Source organism: Panicum hallii, chromosome 1 (assembly GCF_002211085.1).
Source record: "Panicum hallii strain FIL2 chromosome 1, PHallii_v3.1, whole genome shotgun sequence".
Lineage (NCBI taxonomy): Eukaryota > Viridiplantae > Streptophyta > Magnoliopsida > Poales > Poaceae > Panicum > Panicum hallii.
Window position 1 is genome coordinate 58,628,396 of NC_038042.1, and position 19,922 is coordinate 58,648,317.

General features: G+C 48.7%; 1 protein-coding gene across 1 annotated transcript; it reads right to left on the reverse strand.

Annotated features, from left to right (window-relative positions):
* Positions 1-4,579: 4,579 nt before the first annotated feature.
* Positions 4,580-8,513, reverse strand: LOC112873217. The gene is made up of 9 exons (XM_025936231.1): positions 8,255-8,513; positions 7,708-7,954; positions 6,928-7,268; positions 6,599-6,848; positions 6,344-6,509; positions 6,001-6,103; positions 5,674-5,802; positions 5,310-5,525; positions 4,580-5,138 (listed from the first exon to the last, which is right to left on the reverse strand). Exons 2-9 carry the CDS (start codon positions 7,943-7,945, stop codon positions 4,860-4,862), a joined length of 1,722 nt encoding a protein of 573 aa, XP_025792016.1. The 5' UTR covers positions 7,946-7,954; positions 8,255-8,513; the 3' UTR covers positions 4,580-4,859.
* Positions 8,514-19,922: the final 11,409 nt, after the last annotated feature.

Here is a 19,922-nt window from a genome sequence, read left to right on the forward strand (position 1 = left end):
GTGTCCACTCGAGCACAAATGTGACCTAAAATGAAAGAGAGGTTGAGAGGCTTCCCTTTTTCCAGAATGGAAACATCATTGCAAGGCTAGCTGCAACCATTAGCGCTCTCTCTTCCCCTAAGCCTTCCCCTATTGGTCAATGCTTATACAAATACAAGAGAAAAGCCAAGCTGATCTGAAAGCTTGCTTCACCCCACTATGTGGCTGGTGTTGAATTGTATACCTGACCTCTCGGTACGGTCCATGTTTAGGCTGATTATTGGTCAATTGCCATGCTCATTCCATTATCTTAGATTTGTTATATCATGTCCATAGTTAGATTTGTTATTGCAGTGTGAGTCTGAATTTTACTCGTGCACGCCTATACATACTCTGTAGTGGGTAAGTTCAGAAAGCACCAAGAATAAATTCTATGGCTAATTGCACTTTAATTCATCATGGATAGGAATGGAACTTTGAAACTCTATTTAAATGGTGCTATATATATGCGATTCGGCTGCAAAGCTAAACGATAGAGCAAAGCCGCCATTTGTTCACAAACTTGTGCACAATTACTTACTGCATTACAATAACAAGAGGGGGAGCATGAGCACTAGTGCACTACATACTTCTTGTACATTATTAGATTGTGACATAATAACATCCACTGTGATGACTTGGGCATATTGTCAGTGGCATAAGGTTTGTGTGCATAGGTTTAGGGTCCTCCAAACCTTCTTTTTCCCTAATTTTCGAAGAAAAAACAATTCATTTACGGTGTACGCCAATTCAAAATTTATTACCCTACTAATTTAAGGAGTCTGTAATCTTCACGTAAGTACATGAGCTTTTGCGTGCTTAAAGATATTCCACCTAAGAATGCGCATCTTGAGTACTCGTGCATCTTTTTCACCGGATAACCTGCATGGATCTGGGAGAGTTTCATACGTTTCTGGAAGCTAGCGAGAAGACACAAAGATGATCGGTCGGGGGCTCGTTGGACTCCATGACGCAAAAACCAAGCCATCTTTTCGGCGGCTTTGTCGAATTAATGTTGTTCACTATGAGGGGAAAACTTAAACATTTGCGTTGCTACCTATCAAGTCAGTTTTGCTGCATGTTCTTTCTTTTTCTTTTTCCTTTTTGAACAGAAACTGGCAGGTACGTTTTGTTTTTCTGGCTTTCCCTCACCTAATTTATCATACCTGTTGAGCTTGATTAAGGGCGCATAAATTGAGATCATGAGATGGAATGGTGTTGATCATGAGACGGCGTACTGGATTTCTTTAGATTTGCCGAGAAAGCTTCATCTGAATGCCATTTACGCTTTAGGGAAAGCTCCAAGTGATACATACTATGTCGTACACGAAAAGAAATTTGAGAAAAGGTGGATTTTTTTTCCCGACCGGAAAAATGGAAATTTGATACAGGGACCAAGCTAATAGTATGAACTCCTTTAGCAATAATACATTATTAGCACTACGTTTTTTAGTACTCTTTTTTGAAAGAAAAAAGGCGCATAGTGTCATCTTAAATGGTCATTGAATTTGCTTTCATTTATCAGAAAAGAAAAGCATCTTTGAATAAATATATACACGCATGGGTGGCGTTTCCTAATCTAGGCTATTGTGAGTGCAACTCTTTTTCTACTTTCAGCAGCATTAATGCCAACCTTGCTGTATGCATTCACAAGTAGTATACCACATACTCCCCCTACCAAACCTTTCTCTTGAAGTTATTGTATCTTTGCATATATACAGGATCTAAGTGGAGGCAGAGGTTTTGCCACTTTAAAAAATAGATTGTGATGATGCATAAATGCATACATAACCAAGGTCCATAAGTGGGCAGTGCACAAGCTGGTGTGCTCAGAGATCCACAATTGCTGCTGCAGCTTATGGACACTGACACTGGAAAGCAAGAAGGAATTAGTGGGCATGAACAGGTCGCCATCACACAGATTTCTGAATCCCAAATCTCTTCGATCCCAAAATGATCTGTCGATTTGATCTGCATGGTAGAAAAAGGGCATTCAAGAACTTGCAATCCCTGCCGGCCGGCCTGTATGCAAGCTGTGACAGTGATGGTGATTTGCCGGTGCGTGTCTGCTTGATTCAGAGGTCCGTTAGAATGAAATAAACAGTGCAGGCCTGCAGGGGGGGTCAAGTGGTGGACGCTGACGTCTGCCTCCTTATCAGTTGGTTGTTTGGTTGTGATCATCACGATTTTTCCGGAGCAATTTTCTCCTGCTTTTGGATGGCCTGATGATACACGGAAAAGGGGCATATGAGAGCGGTTTTCAGCTGTAAAGAGAAACCACAAAAGCCACCTTTTCTTCTTCTTCTTTATTCCTCCCTCGCCTTTTCTTTTTATTTCTTTTTGCCGTCATATTGATTTTTATTTTCTTTTTCCTGATTTCTACATCTTTTGTTGTGTGCGTGTCATGAGAATATGGGATATACAGACTGACTGATGGTCAGATATGGGATGGAGATGTTCACTGTTCAGGTTGGAACCAGAAATGACCCATATGCATTTCGCTGATCATGGGTTTTGTCCATGGTGACACTGCAACTGTTGCTAGTTTGCATGATTCGTCAGCAGCATGCATCGCATTATAAATGAATTTCATGGTCTAAGGAGTTGACTTGGGAAGCAATTGTGCCTCTGTCTGAATGACATGACCCATATGCATCACGAGAAAGATGAGCATTGTTACACACTCAACAGAGTGCCCCAAAACCTCCTAGCCATCAGTCCATCACCAACTCGCATCCTCGTTGCCATCTGACGTCAGTTTCTCCTTTAGTTTCCTTGAGAGAGAAAAAGGGAGTTCATACAATCATACTCCCATGAATTCAGAACAGTGTATGAGACAAGGGAAGTTGGGTTTCATGATGCATTGCTAGGGTACTATAGAACATCTAGGGCAGCATCAGATTCAGACAAGGATGGCATCCAAATGGTAATGGCCAGAATATACTTTCTGATACCTAAAATTGCCATTCAGGCCATGCAGCAGTGCATTTTTACTGCTGCAGAGTTGCATGCATCTGCATCCACTCCACACAGTTTCAGCCATGACAAACCATTTCTAAATCCAGATTGCATTTCGGCATTTCCCCTCATCCAATCTGAATCACCAAGTCAATGGATTTTCCGGGGTAAAGCCGCCCCACCGAACCGCAAGAGCAACGGGAGCCGCGAGCGCCATTGCTCGTGCGCGGAGCCCTCTCTGGAGCTGCCGCATTTGCTGATGGGATCCAAAAGGAATCTCACCACTCCCTCAAGTGGGGAGCAAGCTGAAATGCATTGAGCTCGTGTCCACTACTTGCCCCTGTGATGGGTTGCAGTCGATCACTACTACGTACGTCACATAGCAGTTCATCTTTTTCTTCAGGGAACTGTTACAGGGTCCATTTCAGGTCAGTATCTACCTCTCACCAGCAGTGGATGGATGGATGGATGGCTGAGCAGGAACTGGAGCATCACTCTTGGCCAGGAATTGCAAATCCAAGCACTAGAGACTTGGTGTGCCTCATTAGGGGAGAGAACCAACCAAAGGAGAGGGAAACCAGTACCACCTCCAGGATGACTTGGAAAAGGCTGGATAAAGATGATCAGTACAGCACAACTCTGAGTGCTTGGGCACATGCTACAGCACTCCTTTCTCCATGTAGAAATGACCCACTTGACATTAGTTTCGCATGCATGACGTAGGCCTGGTTCACTGAATCTTCGTGCAAAAGATTATTTCAGGACAGACCAGTGATCATGCATGCCATTCTATCCTCTGCCTGGAGACATGGAGTCGTAGCTCACCATCTTCTGTGACCACGGCGAATGGAGATCATAACCATCAGATCTTCAAGAAATCAAACGGTTGACAAAGAAGAGAGTTGGTCCTTCCAGGGCGTGACAAACCTATCTCTGTTAACTTCGTTTACACACACACGGAATAGCCGTTACTTTCATACTAATGTTCACGTGAAAAAGCCCGGAAGGGACCTTGTCAGACACGAGCATCACAATAGTTGACTACTGTCCCTTGTCAACAAACAAGAAGAGACGCCGAATGAACGACCTGCATGACAAATTACAGTCTGACGAAGCTTCAGAAGCCAATGCTTAGTCAATATCCGCACATAAGTTGGCCTCAAAAGAAAGAATACATCCACACATAAGCTTCAGTAACGCATGCGCACAGCCAAACTCCGCCAAAAGCCAGCCGTGCACAAACGACGATCAATCTCGGTCTCTGCTGAAAACTAGCCGGTAGAACTCCGGTCAATATCATGCTCCGATGAAAGCTAACCGGCTGTCAGATTGAGGCCTATCTTAAAGAATCCGTGAGCTTCTGCTCACATTCATATTCTCCTCTCGTGAATACATCACCTTTCTAATCTAGCCTTTAACTCATCACTTTAATCACAAAAGCCGAACAAAAGAAATAGCCTCATCCAGATATCCATTCAACCATGAACCAACCGAATTAAACCAAACAACAATTCGGCCACTTCAATTTTGCTATCAACGACTAGTATAAAAATTCAGTAACTGGATCTCTCGTGCACCACTCATCAATTATGAGTGCCACTGAAAAATAGAGTAAGTGCATCCTCTTTTCGCGATAAGTTGGACCAAGAGAAGTGATAATATATCTAGCTTTCAGTGGACACCAGATCAAAAGACGTGGACCTGATTTGATATAACAAAGTACTGCTCGCCTACTTAGTCCTGAAGGTTCATGCTAAAGATGTCTTCTCAGATTCTCAGAAGGTACATCCATGCTACTGCTGGACACAAGCAAACTAAGGCCAGAGAATCTCTATTTAGTGGAGCTACAAGACAGTCAACGGGGCAAGCAACCTCTGAATCGCTTACCAAAACCGGTCCTTGTTCACCGATAGATAGCCGGACATTACCTTTCCTCCTGTGTTTCTCATTCCATCAATGAGGTAGCACCAAGTTGATCCCAGGGCTCCGACGAAGAAATCTGCTTCAGTAGCCATCATGAAATTGACAAGGGGGTAATTTGTGCTAGTCTCACGGCCCAAACTGGCCTCATACAGTGCCATGGTTATATTGCCGCCTTGGCGTGCCACATTTGTGAAGTAGAAATTCCAATCAGGGTAAAGTTTAGTTTTTTCAACAACTTCCTGCGTGCAGAATTATTAGAGAAGCTGGATTTCATCATCATTCCTCTAAAAAATACTTACTACATAATGCAGCATGCTAGACTGACATTGCGAAACCTTCTCTCTTTTTTTTAAGAAACCCACTGCAGAAACTTAACAGATGATTTACGCTGGATGAGCGAATTGACTTACCTGCATTTCAGTAGAAAGCCAGATGTTCTTTAGACTTGGAAACCGTCTGCGGAGGTTGCCAGCCAGCTTCATGTATTCCTCAAAGCCAACCACTGACATTTCACAAGCTTTGTCTCCCATCCTTACATGCATGCTGACAAGAGGCCGAGGTATATATGGTTTGTAGTCTGACCACACAAGCCGCTCGATGTCAGATTTGGTTCTAGTAGTGCCAACCTGCAATGCGTAAATCTTTCGGTTGTTGTTCTTTCCAAAAAGTAATGATGCCATTAAGGCTGATGTCACCATATCTGAATGATTATACAGACAAATCTTGGTGCACCACAATGACTGGTCAAGAAACCAGTTTTCAAATTGTTCAAACCTTTGGTGAGTCATTCTGAATACTTTCGAGAACCAACTTTGCTGCTTCCAAACCAAATGCAGAGTGCCTAGCCACATTCAGTAGTCCGCACATGTGTTCTGTTGGGAACCTCATTAGGTACCTTGTGGCCTGGATGGAAGGTTATAGAAAAGTTGAGATCTAAACAACACAAGTATAACTAGGAGCTGGAGGGTATTGATTGATTAACATCTATGAACACGCATGTAAGTTTGCCTTCACATAGTTTAACATTTTTTATTTTTTGAGAATCCATGAACAAGTGTTTTGTGCATCGCGTAACTTATTAACGATAGTGCGCAAACGGACCTGGGCTATCCACCATCTTCTATCCATTTTACGATGATTTGTGATCAGTCTCCCATTTATCTCTGTTGTCGGTTGCAAATATTTCCATGGCTCCCCCCACATTCTAAGTAAAAGAAATGTTACAATAATGCATTCCTTCAGAAATAGTAGCAGGCAAGGATAAATAATAATGCAAAATTAGTAGCTGTAGTTATCTCTGGGGTAACTGGCAAACATGTGGAGTCTGAAAAGCGTAAGATGTGAATAAATGCAGAAAATACTCATAGTGCTAACCTTGCACATTGGGGGTATTCCACAGACTGCACTTCAGAAAGAAAAAAGATACATCAAACTGAAATTCTACCTAGGTATGCGTCCAACCCATATTTGCTTGGAGGTATAGTTCTCCTTCACTTTTACAGATCCCTCGGCCCAAGAGGCTTTTCTTTTCATGAGCTCAAAAGCCCGCTTGCGGCAGTCTGAAGATGTCTCAACAAAGAAGTAACAAGACCAACTAGATCTTGAAGCACCTAAACGATAAAAACGAAATTTAGTGTAACAACAAGTAGCACTGCACTTAGTATTAAATCAGGATCCACAAGGCAGACAGGACTATTACCATGGCAACCATTGTGATCAGCTCGGTTATAGTAGTTTGTAACCAGAATCCTTTTCTCTTTTATGGCAATGGCAAGAAGTCCTGCCATTCCAGCGAGTTGTGCACCAATACCGAATCCAGGTAAGCTCTCCCAATCTGCAACAAGAAACCGCAAGCTTGGATCGCTGCAGTTTGGAGGATGCTGATGAATCCATATATCTCTCTGCACTCGTCTGGTCAATGGATAGTTTTCTTCATCAGATCCTACAATCTTTATTTTAAATTCCTAAGTTAGAGTTTGTGTGTGCAATATCAACAGAACAGTAACATGTTGAGGTAAGTTTGCATACCCAAGGAGGATATTGTCTATACTGATTTGCATTTTCTGAATACTTTTGGTTCAAAAGTTCAAGCCCAAGTGACCCTTTCCATAATGTCCAATGAGGAAATGTGCCATTATCTCCATAGCTGTCAAATCGTTTATTTCTTTCTACATTAAGCTTGCAGTCATTCAGATGAGGCGGCCACGGTAGGTCTGAACTTTTCAGAACTTCATCACTGGTAGTGTTGAGCATAGAGCTCCAAGCGTTGTATAGTTGCACTATTCTAGCTTCAGTGGCGTGATAGTTTCTCTTTCGTTCTTCAATCTTCTCCTGTGCAGAAGCCGACTCACCTGTTGCTGCAACCCCATCTGCTCCAAAGAACAATAGTTACAGGTTTACAGGCATGGACACAGCAAAACAAAGGAGAACTTGAATTATCCAATGACACAAGTTGCAGCTGTATGAAACTGCCAAGGAAGTGTAGTGCATTGAGAATTATACAGCAAGCATGAGTTTCAGATGGGGCTATTAATCTAGTACGTTGTACGTATGGTCAATGGACCCACGGTTGTTTTCTTCAGTAGAATATAAGCTGAGTAGCTGACACATATGATACAGTTGTTGGTAGCTTCTGAAGAACATAAATGATGCAGTGCATGCAGCCATTTTATTCGATTAATCACTAGAGCAGTAAAACTTCCATCCTGTTAGGATTAATCAAATAGGAAAATTCAGGTATCCCGCAGTAAAATATGGTTTCCTTAGGAGCGTTAGATCATTAGACGTGCAACAGGATAGAGAAATTACCATGTTCAGTCAATGAAAAATTCCAGAGTATTGCGCGCCGCAGCGGTGGATAGACTGATCGGTTCTGCGGGATTCGGAGTGGAGGTAGAGCAACACCGAACAGATACATAATGCAGACACCGCAGAGGAAGCCCGTGGCCCAGATTTTACAAAGGGCAGAGCTCCCAGCCTGCACAGCCTTCCTGGATAGCACCCTCTCAAGGCTCTTGCTGCTGCTGTGGCCATTATTACCCTCCATCCTGACTCCCTACCAACACAACCAAACCGCATGCAGAGAGTCAGAACCACATTCTTCAGAGTCATACAAGTGTCAACCGAGCTGCTCTGAATCAGTGAGCTTACTGCATGGAGATAGGACAACACAGATTCAGTTGAAGTGTCTCGGTGGTTTCAAAAGAGTGAGGGTTTTTTAAAGAACAGGGACCGTACAACACTGACAATCCTCTCCCCCTGCCTAAAGATCTCCACATACACAAATATATGCACTCTAAACCAGCCCATGAATTCAAGAACTTGGGCTCAAAGAAGAAGAAGAAGAATCACGTACCAATTACTGAGCTTTCTCAGCTGCCGATTCTCCTCGGGTCCTCCCAGCGAGAGAGGCAAGATCGAGGAGAAAGGATCTTCTCTGAATCAACGCAGCGATAACTCGTTTCGATGGTTAGAAAGATCAGAGTGAAGCGCTGTTGTTCTCTGCCCAGGCCCCCTCCTGCTCGCGTGCCTCTCCCAGCACTAGCGGAGCAGTGAAACGCCTCCAGATATGCTCGAGTAAGATGAAAGGGAGTGTGGAAAAGGCCCGAGCCCTTCGCGTTCCGTTAAGCTTTTTCTAAAATCAAATTTGGCAGAGTAAACAAAAAACAAACTTAAAAGCACAAAGAAAAAAGAAAGAAAAAGGTATCCAATTACTCTTTCCTATACGATGCATAATTTGAGTGGCATTGAAGTCATTAGATAGAGGGTTTTGTTAAGACGGTAGCTAGCGTTGTTTCGGTGACATCAATGATCTCGCCGTTTTCGGAAGGGAAGTCGCCTTGTGGCACTTGAGAGAGGAGAAATTGTTGGCTGGTGATGTGCCTGGCAGCTGGGGCCGGCCCCACACTGAGAAGTCTGCTACCCCTCTGCGTTGCTCCAAAGCTATCAAGAGCGAGTGCACCGAAGAGGCGAAAGGTGCGGGACCCAGCGAAGCGAAAGCGCGAGGGGCTTGCCAAGTGTCGCCCAGGACGCCACGTGGAGACCCGCGGGCCCCGCGTGTCATCGTCCCCCTTGCATGCCGCGCGCCGAAGCGAAGCGAAGCGGGCGGGAGATCTGTTTGGTAGGCGACGCCCGTGCGGAGCGGGTGCGGCCACACAAATCCGGCTTGCTCCCGCGGAAAGGTGACGTGGCGCCCAACCGCCTCCGCGTCTTCGGGCAAAGGCCAGAGAGCGACGCGTCACGTAATTTTGGCGCACGCTGCTGACCCCCCACTACGGCTGGCCGACCGGGAGCTGCGATTCCTGCTCTCTTGCCATGGCCGTGGCACCAATCATGACAGGTCATGGTGACATGAGGTTCATGGTAACTGTTCGTCTCGCTACGTCCATGATGGGGCTCTAGAAATCAGGCCGGAGCTGGGACGTGTATGCATAGCCGTGTGGGCGAAGCAAAGTGTGCAGACCGTATGATTGATTGATCAGGTGAAGAGTTTCGTTTTCGTTTTTCGTTTTTTCCTTTCTTCGTTGCCCGACTTGAAAAGCAGGAAATTTCCTCTGCAGAAAAAAGGTCAGGGATCCGGCCTGGATTTGGGATCTTGGGCTCGCAAAGAAGGTGTGCTCCGTTGGGCTAGCTCGTTTGGTGGGTGCTGGAATTTTTTGTACTCCATGAGCAAGCAGGCCACGGTTGAGGAGGTCCATCGCACAGTTGGGCTATAATTGAGTGGTATGCCCAGAGTGCGATAACTGGCCAGACATCCCCAGGCCGAACTGGGCTTCAGGTTGTGCGCAATGCCAATCCTTTGCATCTTTCGGAAGGTGTGAAGTCCACCCACCTTCCGATATTTGAGATTCGTACGGTCTTCGTAGACCACACCGTCTTTTTCTTCCTCATCTCTCTTTTTCTCTCTCTTGCTTGCGCCGGAGTTGCTAGGGGGAATCGGTGAGCGGCCGCCGGCGGTGGTTGAGGTGGCAGTTTTTAAGATTTTGATTCCCCGAGGTGGGTTTGGGGTGGTGCTTCTCTCCATTCTCAGCCTTAGAGAGAATGCCAGGGGCAGCAGGCCGGTTCGGCAGAGGTGGCGGGCATGGGGCGGTGAGGTCGACCAACGGCATCCGCTGCTAGCCCGTACAGTGGGAGAGGACGGTGGGCTAGGTAGGGGCGGGGGCGGTGCAGGAGCGAACAGCGGAGGGGAGGAGGAAAGAGGGGAACAGCGGAGGGGAGGAGGAAAGAGGGGCGCCGGCGAGGCGGAGGGCAGCAGCGCGCGGTGGGTGGGCGGGCGGCGCGGCGGCGAGAGGCAGCCGTTAGCCGAGGAGGAGGATGAGAGGCGGGAGCGGAGGACGGCGTTGGTGGGTCTATTAGACCTTAAAGATAACTAGCTTAGCTATCTTTGAAAGATAGATAGGGACCCCCGAGCGGCTACGCACCGCTCGTTCGTCTTCACGGAGACGCTCGTATCATCTGTAGCCAGTAGTCGCGGATGGTGATGATTCAGTTGATACGGGCAAGCTGGCACTGCCAGACACCACAGCCTTTCCTTTCCTCCTGCAAGGCTAGCCGTTTGGTACGTGGAGCCGTGAGCATGAGTTGAGTTGCTCCTTTGACCATCATCCTCGCCGGGCCGCCCGCATTCCGCGTCTGCTCCTGGCCGGCAGAGCTGCAAGGCTGCACCCTGCATGCACGGAGTGGGAGCTTGACCAAGCAACGAGCGCACGCCACCACGAGCCGCACAGTGGAGCTGCCCTGCCACAGGTGGCGCTCGTCGCCGTGCCTTGCGGGGCTGCGGGCTGCCTCATCTGCCTGCCTGCCACCGCATGTTACTTACTACACGACTGGCCGGCCCTCAGTACCTCCTCGTACTCATGGCGGATACGTTTATTCATCTCCTCTTTCAGACACTCGCATGACTTCAGATTTTGCAGTGCCATTATTTAAACTCCTAAACTTTTCTTCAGAGCTTCAGTTGCAATTCATTTTACCTCAAAAAAAAGTTGCAATTCATATACTGCGACATCCCTGGTAATAATGAATTTTGAAGCACGTACGGAACCGAGGAGTGAACCAGCTGTAGGGAACGGAAGAAGAATAATACATCAGTCTTAAGGAAACGGAGCCTTTCGACGATCTACGAATAGATCTAGGGTTAAAGTTCAAGTTTAAAGGCTAACGCCGCCGCATGCCCGTCTTTTGATAACCTTTTCTTCTTCGTTCCGCATGGCATGGCGCAATTTGAATTTAATACACTTCCCGAAGGCTAGCTAACTGGCAGACGACGGAATGCGAATGATGCTAAGCTCCAACGATGAATCGGCATGCATGCTCATCACATTTTTGCTTCTTGTTCTTGGCATAGCTTCGTGGGTATCCGAATCATGAGGCTGTTTCGTGACCTGTTCCATCCACAATAATATATATATATATATATATATGAAAAATTATTTCTACACTCGTTCGTAGCTACTTCCATATGTGTATCTCGTGATGTAGGATGTATCTGACCGAACGAAAAGTATATACGTGGAGTATGTGATAATATTAGAACATCTATGATGATATATATGTTGGGTGTGTGATCATACATAGAGTATACGGATATACTTATTTTTTATATACTAGTACTAAGATATAATCATAATATATTTAGAAAATAGGGATGCTTTTGAAATTTTATATATCTCTCTCTTTGAATAATTTTAGAATTAGTATATGAACATACTCAAAGTGATAAATGAGTACGTAGATATACGCACGGTGGTAGCATTTAGCAGCTTAGCACGGCTACTGCTACAAACAGCTCGCTCAAAAAAGAAGAGACCTGCATCCGGTAGCCGTGGTCGAGTTGGTACCCCTTCCAAAGCGTAACACACTTGGGACAAACTGCATATTCGCTGTGATATATGCTACTAACCTAATAGTCCGGTAGGGCTAGCTATAGCTTGTAATCTGTGACGGGAAATGAGCTATATAAAGCACAAGGAGTTGTCACTGCTATTCAAACCCAAGACTGCAGCGCAGGCGTATTAGAAAAGCCTGCCGCTAGCTGCTGCAATGTGCAGAAAGACACTACTACTATAGTATATAGAGCTCCAAGAACAAGGAGCCTTGACTCTTGATGATGCCCCCGTAAAGCCCGGTTGCATTGCCTCATCTTGATCAGAGGCCCAAAAGGTAAAGATCATATACTGCAGTCAGAGAGAACGCATGTGTTTCTTCTCGGCATCCATGTTGAATTCTGAATCACGAGCTCACTATTCACGGCCGCGCCCGACGACATGATGATGGGTCGCGATTAGACGGGAGGGCGAGGTTACGCCGGCTCCGGCCGGTTCGTTCCTGCGCACAGCTAGCTAGCTGCGTGCTCTTGTACGTGTGCTGCGTGCTGCAACCAATCATGGTTTCATGGCCGCGAGCTTCAAAGTTGGGGAGCCTTTTGTCCGATCCGCGACATATTCGGGTGGTAGGAGGAGCAGCAGCAGCACGGCACGCCGGGACCCCATGAGATGAGAGAAAGTAGCAGGCGATAATCAAGCTGAATCTACATGGTGAACAGTGACTGTGTGTCGTTCTCACCCATGTCGATCTGCGACTATCATGCTGGGGTTTCAGTTTTGGTGTGTGGTGTAGGGTCTATGGTGTGTGGTGTAGGGTCTACGGGTGAAACGAAGGGACAACTGCAGGCCACGTTGGGGACACGAGGAGGCAGCCGGTGCTTGTCAATCCAAAAGCTTTCTGCCTTGGCCACGGCCCCTCTGTATTGACCTTCATCTTAATTCCCTTCCCTAATGCCTAATGGTGTGCTAATCAGTATAATAATCAGGGTAATTGAGAGCTGAATAGTTTGTGCCTTGCATGTGAAAGTCCACAGCCATTTTCTGTTGTGGCCTTAATAAGGACGGGGTCATTAACACACATCAGGAAGATAAATAATACACATGATTTACTACTAGTACATACTAGCTAGCGAAACAGCAGCAATATTCCGTCAATGCCCGTCAAATTGTTGCATGGCGCTTTACAGCCTTAGCGAAACCAAAGCTTCCATTTGATTTGATGCCATCCTACGTCTTTTCCTTCCTCTGCTTTTGCCCCCTTTCCGGGCTCGCCTCGGCCCTCTCCCCATCATCAACTTAACTTTTCGGCTGCCGCCGCCTGGTTTACATAGCTAGCTAGCTTCTTCAGGCTCCAAATAGGAAAAAACTACAATTCGAAACACTCTGCAGTGCTCCACGATTTACGTTCATTCTGCTGAAAAAAACATTCTCTGATATGCAGTTGCTCAGCAGCAGCACTGCAGTAGTGTGGTGAATCAGGGGCATGTGTTCCACAAGCGATCACATCAATGTATGGTGATGATGGTGTCAGATACACCTGGGATTACTACTGCACCTTACTATTTTTCTTTTTCAGGCGTTGCGAGCAGTAGATAAGAAGCCACCCTGCTCCGTTGCTTTGCATGCACATGGCTGCCTCTCGTTTTCAGTTTTCTCACCTGCAACTACAAACCCCGCCGAGAGATTCAGAAAAGCCAGCCGCGTCAAGTCTGAGAACAGACAACAGAGAGGGGCGCCCTCTCGAGCTATCCCCCTTCCCCCCTACAACCAGATGCTGCGCCGCATTCTAACCTGATAGCTTCTTCCCTGTCTCACAAATATCACCCAGAACTGTGAAGCCAGTGATCTCTCTTTCTCACACACACATTACCTGCTTGCTTAGCTCTCTCACTCACCGTCTCGCTCACATTGCCTGGTGCTCGCTCATGGGCGTTGCCTGCGGTCTGTAGAGGGACGCCGAAGACGAGCGACTCCTCCTACTGCTCCGGTTCTTGCATGGCAGGATCTCGATGGACTAGAAGACCGAGCGCCGCGCTGCTGCTGCTCCTCTGCGCTCTCCTCTGCGCCGTCCTGCTGTTCGTGCCGGCGGTTCGCCGGGGAGAGGATACGGAGAGGTTTCCCGTCTCGGCATCGTCGTCGTCGTCGTGGGGCGCCGGCGGGCGCCGCGCTCTCCCGCAGCCGGCCGCGGTGAGGTCGAGGCGTTTCCGGCCGCGGGGGCGGTGGAACTCGGCAGGGCTCGCCGACAGCAAGCATGAGGTTCCGAGTGGCCCCAACCCGGACTCCAACAGGTAGAGTAAGGTAGAGGTAGTAGATCCGTTCCAGTGATGATGCTCCTCTGCAACTCTGGACGATGGAGCTCGTTTAGGTATCGCTCTTCGATAGTTGTAGCTTTATGCTTCGTCTGCTCATAATATCGTCGTCGTCGTCGTCGTCGTCGTCGTCGTCGTCTTCTTCTTCATAAGAGAATGAATTAATGTACAAACAGATGAGCATTATCCAATGCATTATAAATCGCCATTTCCCTGCTCTGCTATCGCATACTGTTAGATGACAAATAGCTCGCGTTTCCATTTTATCGAGGAGGGTGGCGAGATGAGGACGCATTCTGAACCTGGATCCTGAAAGTAATCCTCTGAAACCAGTGTATACGACCATGTATTTTTTTTCTGAAGATTTCCTCGCTGCCATGAAATGCAAGCGGCCGTGTCCCAATAATTCTGCTCTTGGACCAGCCACACACCCTGCCTGTGCAGTGCAGTGTGTCCTGCGCCCTCCTCCTCCAGTCCTCCTGATCAATGAATGATGATACCACCTCGCGTCGTGTCTGCTTCTATTTGGTCCATCCACCAGGCATCATCTGCCGGTCCCCTGCAGCGGCAGCCGAAGGTTACGAGTCGCACGCACCTGACACCGTGGCTGTGCGCACCTGTCCTGTCGCCTACCGCAGCAGATGGTCCGCTCGGCCGGATGCTCCCGGTGGTGGCGGATCGCGTCGCCGGACGCACGCCTGCCTGTACGCTTGTGCCCTGGAGAGTCCGTGCCGGCCCAACGTGTCAGCGAGAGAGCGGCCTTTTTCGGTTAGAGCGCACAAATCGAACGCACGCACCAGGTGTGAAGTCTTTGGCAGCGCTCGTTGCCCGTCAGCTTCACGCCCGGGCAGAGCTAGCAGCATCTCTTGTTCACACGTCCATCACGCTGGTTGCTTTAGTGATGGATGGTCCTTGCAAAGTAGAGGAGTAAGCCGTTACGCTGCTTGCGTACATGGCAGCCTTGCCGGCGAACAGCGGCCAGGGCTTCGAGGAAATGGAACCGAACGCAACCACATGGCCGTTGCAAATGAATCCTCTCCGCTCGACTACTGTTCCGCCATTGAAGGAGGCGAAGGAACAGAGCAGGCGTCGCAACATCTTCTTTAAAGTCAGAGATGAATTAGATAGATGGGTTATGGCGGAGGCTAAACATCTCGCCACTCTTGCTAGCCAGACTTAACATGTCCCGTGCTGCGTGGTTGAGTTTTTTCTTTATTTTCTTCTATTGTGGTTTCTAGACTCAGTCTAATTAGACTTTATATAGTCCCTGGGGATGTCTTTCTTTTTTAATATAATTGGTATCTCTCCTACCAGTTCCTTAAAAAAAAAAGAGCGGGCGTCGCAATGGCGAAATTGCGCGAGGGCGGGCCGTCACGCACTGAGGCCCGTCTGTCCCTTTGAGGGCCAAGTTCTCTCTGTCGGGCTTGTGTGATGGGTGGATCTGGGCGAAGTGAGCGAATGGGCCTAGCTAGATTGATTAATCACGAGGGCACGAGATTAATGGGCCGCCGATTCTGGGCCCAAGTTGGAACCCGGCTGCATGCAGCCAGCAGCCATCATGGTACATGATCTGTTTCGCGAAAAGAAAAGAAAAGGAGAGAATGCATCTGTCGCCCGGTCTCTAGTCCCTCTCAGAATCTGAACAGGACCTTTTTCTTTCCTGTCGCAGGTCGCAACACATGCGGGCTTCTGAGCAAAGAAGCGTCCGTCAGTGCTTCCACTCGAGCAGGCCGCACAAGCATCAGCCCAGCGTGGCGCAGGTCCTCGATGTAATTTGTTTACTCCCTCCAGGCTCCAGCAGAGTGGCACTCCAGGTTCAGTCAGCCACGGCATAGTCTTACCATCCTGATACCGCCCAGTAATCTACTGCAGCGTGCAGTCCGTGGTCACTTGCCGCGGCTGGAGCTTGGTTACAGGTCCAACCAAATCTAACGAGGCTCACATGATCAGGGTACTAATCCACGCAATCACAGGTCACACTATAACTACTTGTCAAGGCCATGTGTCTCGGTGAAAAGTTTGAGGCCTGGGTGCCACGGGGCTCGATGCGCTCGCTCCTAAACAACTAGTCGCACGCATGTGGGACTGTGGGGAGCTCGTCGCTTGAGCTTGACATGACCCCGTGGTTAGGTTAATTAAACAAGGCCACTCACTCGACGAGCAGTCACTGCAGCTGTAGTGATGGCCACATGCATGCACTCCGAGCGTAGTAGTACCTTCCTTGATAATTTAGGCAGCGACGATGATTGCCGGGAATGAGACGGTTGACGTTAACCGGTTCATAGTCGTACGTGCCCTGACGGCGTAGCCAAAGTGCCAAACCCACACCACGGGCCTTCTCCTCTTGTATCGACCCAGGCTGCGATGCTGCCACGTGGCACGGTGATGCTCCGACGAGAAGGTCTGGTTGCCCTCTGGTCCGGTAAAGGTAAAAAAAAAGGAGTGAGAGCTGGGGCGCTCGTGTCCGGTGAGACAGTGACGCCATGCCCTGTCGACTGCCGACGATGGCTGCATTTGCATGCGGGGGCAACCAGTTCCTCGGTGTCAAGCCAAGTGCAGCGCGAAACGGTGGTCGTGGACGAACCAACGGTGGATGGCGACTGTGCAGCGGCGAGCGTGGGACTAGGATTCAAACTAGCCGTCGGGGCAGGGGACGTCGGCATCGCCAGATCCGTGTGGCCCGGATGGAGAGACCTGTCGGTTTCGGCTGAACATGCACGTCAAGCGCCGCTCCTAAGCTTTAGCAGTTTGTCAATTCCCATGGAAGGAAAATTTCGCGCAAGAAAATCGCACGTCGCTGGCTGCTTTTAAATTAAATTAAAGTGACACAAGGCGATCGATATGCGCTGTTAACGTGCGTGCTCGGTTTATATTTGATCGGAACAGGAAAAAAAGCTGATCGGTTTTTTCTATAAGATAAGAGGGCCAGGGAGACTTGACCAGCTGCGTGTTTGAATGGGTAGATGGGTAGCTGGATGACGCAGCTTGTGATGGGAAGCTCTTATTATCCTCTGTGCACCACACATCGTTACGCGCGCCAATACATGAACGTGCGTGTTACGCGCCAATATATGCGTCTCGGTGCTCCTCTCCTTCAAAATCAGCGGCATCTCTCTCTCTTCCCGGAGAGAGATCGAGGAACCTATTCCGTCCGCAACGCCGTTCACACATCGTTATCTTGCTCCTGCCGTTTGCATAATTCAAATGGGACTATTATTATCCAGTGAATGGAAACTTTGTCATGTCGACGGTTACACGATTAATCGCCGCGAAAAGGTAGCACACACAAATTTGGGCCAGAGCCATGCCAGCTCGCGCTAGCTAGAGCTGTGCCGCACCACCCGCCCCAAATCCGCCGTGGACCATGCCCACCGGGAATGGAATGGGTCATGCACGCGCGCACCCACCTCGGCCACCTGGCGGGGCAAAAGGCACGCTGAAAGTGGGCCCCACATGGGGGAAGGCCATAACCCCCTTCGCTTAGCTTTCTTTTTTTTTAAAAAAAAATAATCCCTGCACTTGAAAAATTATTTTTCAAAAAGAAACTTTTCCCGTCTGATTTCGCATCTCGAGGCATCATGGTCATACCTGATCACACCATTTAGAGTGAGATAACACGTCGGCGCTATCACCACAGAACAGTATATTTTTATATTTCTGTATGACGTTTTTATAAACATGTAGTTATCCTTTCCAGCATTGCGATTGCCTATGCGTCGCGGCCATAGAGGTGCGGCTTGCTCGCCCACTGGGCACCTCAGTTGGGAGGCTTGGCTTTATCAAAACAAGCTATGTGCGTCAGACATGCTCTAAAGTATCTGGTTCCATCCCTCCTCTTCTTCTTGCGCAGGCTAATCAAATCCATAAAACTATCTGGATCCTTCCCCTCTGCCTGCTAACTACCAACTGGCTACCACATGCCTTTGCCATTAGAGTAATGCCCCTATCCTGCTTACTTGTATAGGATGAATGCTTGTCACTTAAATCTAGTCATACACGCATGTCTTAAACTATCTTTGAATGGGAAACAATAAGCAGTCAGCTGAGCGAGCCATGAGTAGATCACATGCTCAGATGATACATTTGGTGTTGTTTTTTCACGTAGGAATCACAGAAGTGCACGACGTTAATCATCACGGATAAAAAGACATTTCTTTTCTGAATGCGCTGTATAAATATTTTTCAATTGCACCTTGTTAATGGTTAATGCCAAATTCTAGTAAATCACTTGCACGTTGTTTATTAATTACTATTAAACCTTGCGCTACCTACTATGTATTTGGAGAGATATTCAGAGTATGAATTTATACATGCATGGCCAAAGAAGACGCATAAACGTAAACCTATCAGAAATTCTGTTCATGCACTAGCCATGTGCCGGTAGGTCCCGCTTTTCAGTGCTCCAAGCCCACCGTAGTTGTGGGCGTAGCAGCGTTTCCGTGGGTGCGAGCGGAAGTACCCGTGAGAATTGACGCGCGGAATTGAGGGCCATCCAGGTCCATAAACTCCTCCCGGCGCGCAGCACCATCTGCGGCCTCAGATTTGACGGCTCATTTGGCTGCATGCGCCATGGACTCCCGGTAGGACAACTGCACCGCAGGATTTGTTATTTTTCCTCTTCAGATGCCCACCCAATGCGCCAGGCAGTCAGGCACTAAGCACCAGATTTGCATCTCCATTAGCTGCTGAAACTGCAGACGATCTCTTCTCTTTCGGAAGCTCATCTAGGGATGTGATCCGATCTGGAACGCAGCCTGCCATGGGCGTGATCTCCGTGAGACTGTGGTGGCCAGCAGTACAGTAGTATGTGTGAAGGCAGCAGTGGGTAGTGGCAGTGCCGCCAATCGCCATCGTCTGGTACGACTGGGCTACTGGTAGTGTACCAAACGAAAAGGATAATTTCCCCTGCCGACACTAGGAAAGGCGCCCACAATAAATCCGCCCGTCGCAAATCACAGATCGTCTGACCAAAGAATCCCAACCGGGGGCGAGACCGACGGCTGCGTGCGTCGCCGTCGCCGAGCCAGATCCACCGGAGCCGGCAGGCGCGACCAGTGCAGTGCGGCGGCAGGAAGGATAGCCACTGCCATGGGCGCGCGCCTGGGACCGAGCACAGGTTTGCATTGACCAGCAAACACGACCAGTTCTGCGCCTGCGGCGCCCGCCCAACACGTTGCCAAAATTAACTCCTGGCTACTGCCCCGCCCGTCGCCCACGCCGTTCTGAGGAGCGAGCTCTGGGCCACAGGCAGCCCCCACGGCCCCCGCTGGGGCCGCCGCGCCGCGCGTCGCCAGGGCAGGGCCACCCGCCCGCCCGCCCGCCCGCTCACATGGCCTGCGCGGCTGGTGCGTCGACCGCCATGGCTAGTGCCCACGACGGCCACTGCCACCTCTTCTCAATCGTGCAACGGCACCCCACGCGGCCTGGCCGCCGGCTTCCCCCGACTCCCCGAGTGCTCCTTGTCGGTTGGAAGCGCAACTTTGGGTGCGGGTGCCATGGCCCATGGAACGCACGAGGCCTCGGAAATGACGCGCCTCGCAGAACCGGTTGATTTTTTCCCAATAAAGACGTTGGCACTTACGCACAGGATTAACTTGAGGTTAGGGTAGATCAAGTTCTTTTGAGGTTATGTGCTCTATTTGCATCCGGCGCGCGTGCAACTCTGAAAAAAAAACTGAATCCGTTCTAACATGATGGCTTGGTCAGCAGTTAGACCCAAGAACTGTCTAAAAGATGTGCCAGGAACAATCTGCATAAATAAACCTGATTGCACAGTGACAATACACCAGCACACGAACAGGCATGCACCTGCTGTTGCTGGTAAAGCTCACACGGTTGCACCGGGCCCAAGCAAGCAAGCAGCCTGCCTGGCGGTAGCGAGGCGAGAGCT